This window comes from Arachis ipaensis, chromosome B10, assembly GCF_000816755.2.
Source record: "Arachis ipaensis cultivar K30076 chromosome B10, Araip1.1, whole genome shotgun sequence".
Lineage (NCBI taxonomy): Eukaryota > Viridiplantae > Streptophyta > Magnoliopsida > Fabales > Fabaceae > Arachis > Arachis ipaensis.
The window spans coordinates 128,583,072-128,589,818 of NC_029794.2; the positions used below are offsets into that span (position 1 = coordinate 128,583,072).

The following is a 6,747-nucleotide window of genomic DNA, read 5'->3' on the forward strand; positions in this document are numbered from 1 at the left end:
TTTACTTGCCCAACAAAAGAATCAACAAGTGTATTGCTCTATGAATGGAATGTATTACCATTCGGATTAAAACAAGCCCCAGGTATTTATCAAAGATTTATGGAAGAAAATCTAAAAGAGTTAAATGAATTTGTTTTAGTGTACATTGATGATATACTAATTTTTACAAAACAGGATAAAGAAGATCATCTTCAAAAATTATTAATAGTTTTAGAAAGATGTAAAGATAAAGGATTAGTTCTTAGCAAAAAGAAAGCAAGAATAGCAAAACAAGAAATAGAGTTTCTTGGATTAATTCTATCCACTCAAGGAAAGCTAAAACTACAGCCAAATGTCCTAGAAAAGGTAAAATTATTTCCTAATAAAATAGAAGATAGAAAACAATTACAAAGATTTTTAGGGTGTATTTCTGATCAAGGATTTTTAAAGAATATAACAGAATACACTAAAAGCTTATTTCCAAAAATAAGTACTAAAAAAGAATGGAAATGGGATGAAAAAGATAGTATGCAAATTCAAAGGATTAAAGAATTATGTGAAAAACTTCCAGAACTTTATATTTCAGAAGAAAATGACTACTTAATAGTAGAAACAGATGCTTCAGACATAACCTGGTCAGGATGTCTAAAAGCTAAGAAGGCTATAAAAAGTTTGGAACAAGAAAAAGAATCACTAGATTCTAAATATTCCCCAAAGGAATTACTTTGCAGGTATATTTCAGGGACTTTTACTCCAACAGAACAGAGATATACTACTCATGAAAAGGAAACTCTAGCAGCAATTAAATCTCTAAAGAAATGGAAAATTGATTTACTACCCAGAGAATTTACATTAAGGACAGATTCAAGTTACCTAACAGGTTTCATACGATATAATTTAAAAGTTGATTATAATCATGGACGATTGGTAAGATGGCAATTATTTTTGTTACAATATCCAATAAAAATTGAATATATTAAAGGTGACAAAAATATTATTGCAGATACATTAACAAGAGAATGGAGTTCGTCTACAACGCATTAGATCAAGAAATTCAGAAATATGAACAAGAACTCGAAAAATGCAAGCATTGTCAGCAAATAAGGACACAGATCCAATCCCTCAAGAAGGCCATCGAAGCAATGAAATCAACACAACAACCAAAACCATCAGAGCTCAGCCAGCTAAGCGTGGTGGACAAATCAGGTGAAGAAAAAATTCCAGAAAATAAAACAATTGCTGAAATTATCAAAAAATCCACCCAAGATAAAAAATATTATGTAATTTATAATGGCCCCATGAAAGGAGTATATGATGCCTGGGAAAAAGCAGCACCATTCACACACCAGTCAAAGATAATTCATAAAGGAGGGTTCCTAACACTGGAAGAGGCAAAGAAATCCTTCAAGGAATATGAAGCTCTTTATCCAGAGCAAACCCTAAAAAGAGCAGATAAAGCTCCAATTCAAACCCAGAGAACAGGGATAATAAGAAACATTCCTACAAGGACTGAAATCAAGGAAAAGAAAAGGGTCTGTAGATCTAATCTCAGAGAAACCCTTAACATAGTCCTGAATTGGACTGAAGAAAAAAGGGCAATTTTGGGATATTATCCTGTTGCCAAAGAACAGCTAACAAAGCTGGTTATATTTCCAGATGCTTCCCCATCTGACACCTATCAGTTTTTTCAGTATGGATTAATTGATACAATCTTAATTTTTAATGATTTAAAAATTATTAGTGAGTTTCCTGCAGGATTCATTGATGCAGTGAAGAGATTTAAAAATATGATTGACAACGTAAATCCAAGGGATATATCCCTAAAATTTACGAACAGTCAACCTATTTTTAATGAAGAAGAAGAATGCTTGGTCCCAGCACACCAAGTAATATTCATGTCCGTCTTCCCAGGAAATTTTTAACCAATTGATCAAGTTCAAGATTTAACAATCTACAGTCATGAAGGAAGGCTAGCCAGCACACTAGCAAGGGTCTTCGAAAGAACTCAAAAGATAACAAGGGAATCTCACACAAGAATTAATTATAAAAGCAGAAATACTTTGCTTGTGTCTAGTAAAAGGAATGAAATTGAAGAAAGAGAGATGAGACTCTTAGTGGAATTTGAATCAGCATTCTACAACTTATCTGGACTCTTAGAAAAGCTCCCTGAAGGGATAAAGAGGAATCTCTGCTATTTGATAAAAGACAGAGAAGACCACAAGTGCCAGCTATGCGTCTCAGAGTTATCTGAAGAAAGCAATAATAAAACGGAATCAACCCACATGATAAAGGAAGAAGACAACGCATCTGAAGGTCACATAATGAAAGAGGAAGACAGTACATCCGAAGCATCTCTCAACATTATTGCATAGTGACGTAAGCGCTTAGGTCATAGAGCACCAACAATGTAGCTGGTGCAAGATAATAAACAATGACGTAAGCAATGACGTCATAAGAAGGGTAAAGATGGGAATTGTCCATCAGACCCAACCATTATAAATAGGTTGCTTAGGCAATTGTAAAAGGCATCAGAAAATAGAAAGCAGGAGGCAAAGAGTACTCAAATGCTAGGAGAGCAAGGAGGCAGCTGCCGAGGCGATTCTATGATCTGAAGAAGAATTCCCATTAGGGAAAAATAGTTCTAAACTCCCCTCTGGAGTTAGTATTGATGAAAGAGGAAGACAGTACATCCGAAGCATCTCTCAACATTATTGCATAGTGACGTAAGCGCTTAGGTCATAGAGCACCAACAATGTAGCTGGTGCAAGATAATAAACAATGACGTAAGCAATGACGTCATAAGAAGGGTAAGGATGGGAATTGTCCATCAGACCCAACCATTATAAATAGGTTGCTTAGGCAATTGTAGAAGGCATCAGACAATAGGAAGCAGGAGGCTAAGAGTACTCATATGCTAGGAAAGCAAAGAGGAAGCTGCCGAGGCGATTCTATAGTCTGAGGAAGAATCCCCTTAGGGAAAAATAGTTCTAAACTCCCCTCTGGAGTTAGTATCTACAATCTCCCCTCTGGAGATAAAAACCCCTTATGTAAAATATACTGAATAAAGGAAGTTTTTCTCCAGAAAGGTATATCTTCATTCTAGTCTTTCAATTATGAATTATTTAGAAAGTTTAGAATTAACAGAAGAATCTGATTATTATAGATTAACTGCTTTATTAGATAATGAAAAGCAGGCTGTTCTAAAAACAGAATTAAATCTCAAATCAAATGAAAATTTTAATAAACAAAATCTTTTAAAAGAAGTTTTTAACAGAAAAAATATAATATACTATGGAAAAATTCAACTTGAAGCTCCTATAAAAATAAAATCTGCCAATGGAGAACTTGAAATAGCTTTGATAAATGATGAAGAATTAAGTAAACAGATTGAGAAAATTAAGGATAAACAAAAAAGATCTAAAATTGGATGGATTCATATTAGTACTATACAAGTCTTAATCAAATCTACATATATGAAAGGAATTAATTCACCAATAAGCTTAGCAATCTGTGACAAAAGAATTACTGATGACCCAATAGATCAAATAATTGGAATTGTTCATGGAAACTTGGCAAACGTAAATGTTAAATTTAATGCCCATCTAGGATATGCTATACCTTTATCAACTGAAAATCTTGGAAGATCTATAAGTCTGGCTTATAAATTTCACAGAAAGAATCTAATGGAACAAGATGATGAACCATTTTCAATTACATATGTAATAAATTATGCTTTAACAAATAGCCATCATAGTATAATATTTAAAAACAGAGAAAGAATTTATGTCGATGAATTATTTCAGAAAATTGTAAAAACAGAAATACCAAAATATAAAGCTATTGAAAACCCAGTTCTATTAATAAAAGAACCGTCAGGAAAATTAGTTTCATCGAATTTTCAAATTAGAGAATCTAAAATTAATAGCCCTTTAAGTCTATCTAAGTTGAAGATTAAAGAAGAAAATTTTGAAATAAAAGAATTAACAAAAAAGGTCGAAAAATTAAATGAAACCCTAAACACTAAATTATGACAATAAATAAAGAAGAAATATATGTAACTTATCAAGACAAGAAACAAGAGCTCTTTGAAAGAGAAAATCGTTTGAATTATTTACAGTTTTCTGAAATAGATCAAAGAGCATTTAAAGCTCTAAAAATAATCTATGACAAGTTAAAAAGAGAAGTTGAAGAGCTAGAAAAATTAATAGAATCTCTAGAAAATAGTGATGAATCAATGATAGAGTTTGCAGAAATTTTAAAATAAATAATGAAGCATAAAAAGATTGAAAAACCAGAAAATAAAATAAAAAGAAAAAGGGCAGAAAAATTAAAAAGTAAAATAAAAGAGTATAAAAGGGAATTAAATAACCTTCAGATCGAAATTGATGATCTTATAATAAAAAGGATAGAAATAAGAATAAATATAAACAAGTTAGAATTAAACTTAAAAAATTTATAAATGCCTGGAAAACCATATTATGACTTAAAAGAATTAAAGCTGTTGAAAGAAAAAATGGAAAATGAAGTTGAAAAATTAAGAAGGTATTTAGAAACAATAGAAAGTGTAGAAATAAAAGAAGTTTTTGAGGATTTAAGAAATTATATTAAAGAAAAAGACAAACAGATAAAAGATTTTATATACAATAATCCATGCAAAAAAGAATATTATAAACTAAAACAAGATTAAAAACTATAAAAATGAAATTACAATATACAAGGACTAGTAAAAGATTGCAAAATTGGTATCAGAGCCAAGTTAACGATTAAGGGTAACACTTTCTCCTTAAGCAACACTTTTAGTGATACACTTTTAAACCAAATAAAAACAAAAATCTGTAAATCTGTACCAAAGTGCATCTGTACACTAGATGGACCCGTGTGTTTATTGTGCAACACTATCATTTTTTGTTTTACTTTTTGACTTAGCTACATTAAGACAATATTCTCTATCTTTAACTTGTGCATTGTAATTCAATCCAGCTATTTTTAATGGAAGTATAATTATGTTAATTGTCAACAAATTTGCAGCAAGTCATTGCATATTTTAATGATTAATTAAATTTAGTTGGTGATATTTTATTTTAGAGTTTTAAATTTCAAAGATATTTAGGATGTTTATTTATAATTTACTTATTATTTTATTATGGAACAGTTTTTCCGGTTGAACCACGGTTAGACCGGTTAGACCAGTAAACCAGTGACTAGAGCGGTTTGATAACCGGTCTGATTTTCAGAACCTTGGTAAAAACATATCAACCTGCCTGATCGACCGAACCCATTCCCCCAAAACCACTCTGCACATCCACCATCCACGGCGCCACTGTCGCTGCCACATGCCTGGCCGTCGACGCTGTTGTTAGTCACCGGCAGCGAGTATCTTCTGTTTCGTGAGTTTCTTTGTGCATTTATCTGTTATTGCCTCTCTTTTGCTGCATCACATGAAAAACTCTATTTGTGGGTTTAAGGTGTCGTTGTCGTATTTGTGAATTAATGCATAAGATGAAAATATGAAGAATCTTAGTTGTATTGCTTTGTTATATATGAAACAAAGAAAAAAAGCTCTGTTTCCACTGCAATATTGAGGGGGAAAATAGAGGGTTCCCAATTGGAAAATCAATTTTGCAGTGCAAAGGGAGGAATGTTAAATTCAAAAGATTGTACTGAAAGAACTAAATCTGAAGGGTGAAAGAAAGAAGCATTATTGTTATTAGAGAGAGCTGAACTTTGATTTCGTGAAAATGTTGACACTGAGATAAGATAAATGGAGGGGAAGATTAGTTTGTAACTTTTTAAAACTTTATTGCTGGTTTTCAAAGGGTTTTCATTATATAAACCTACATGAAAGTTGGGTATGAAATTCAAATTCTTATATGAGCAAGCATCTGAAATGGAGATTGATAACTAGCTTTATTTCAAAAGAATTGGATCACATCCTAATAACAGATTATTGTAAAATTTCTGAGCCAGTATGACATTTGTTCCATGACCCCTCTAATACGTGACATCGTTGAATTGACATTATTGAATTGTTTCTAGTCCCCTTAAAGAATAGGATCATTAATCATGGATGCACAAGCTAAGAAAAAGGCAGATTTTCGTGCTAAATTGGCCCAGAAGAAAGAAAAGCGTATAGATTCTCCCCTTGTAAGGTTTGTTCACTTAAATTTGCTCTTTTATCGCTCACTAACATCAGCTGTCTTGATTGCTATGCACATTATGCGTATTCGGGTGGTTTAGCTTGTTACACAAAATGCTGCTATTGTTACAGACTTGACTATGAATGGATTCATTTATTATTCTTTTAGAAAAATGTTGACACTATAATCCTTAGACATCTTATGCTCATGATTTGAGTTCTGGATATTTTGTTGATTTATTTAATTTTCTGTTTATTGTAAATGCTGGCAGCTATGTTTTTGTTTGCAACTATGTGGAAAGACACACATACACTCCGATTATGATTTGCTTATCGTGTTATAGCTACTCGTGTAGTCATGTACTTTGTTTTGTGCTTGTCAAGATATTCCTCTTTCTCGAGGTCACCAGAAAAGATTATTTATATCTTTCCTGTTTATTCTTGCTATTGATTTTGTTATTATTTTTACCCGTTTGTCTTTTTGTGCGCATGCATATAGGTATAATGAATTCAATCAACCTGTTTGTCGGGTTTGTGATGTTGTTCTGAAGTCTGAATCTATATGGGATGCACACCAAATCTCCCGTAAGCATCGCGAGGTGATTATATTTATGATTTGTGGCATTTATTTT

At 32.1% G+C, this 6,747-nt stretch overlaps 1 protein-coding gene across 1 annotated transcript in view; it reads left to right on the top strand.

Annotated features, from left to right (window-relative positions):
• The window catches only part of LOC107623647 (zinc finger protein 830-like), a 13,265-nt gene that overhangs the window by 2,819 nt on the left and 3,699 nt on the right, over window positions 1–6,747 (top strand). The window contains exons 2-4 of the mRNA XM_016325991.2: window positions 5,132–5,366; window positions 6,016–6,128; window positions 6,615–6,714. Of these exons, the coding sequence (XP_016181477.1) occupies window positions 6,043–6,128; window positions 6,615–6,714 (186 nt within the window). The 5' untranslated portion in view covers window positions 5,132–5,366; window positions 6,016–6,042. The remainder of the gene's footprint in view (window positions 1–5,131; window positions 5,367–6,015; window positions 6,129–6,614; window positions 6,715–6,747) is intronic.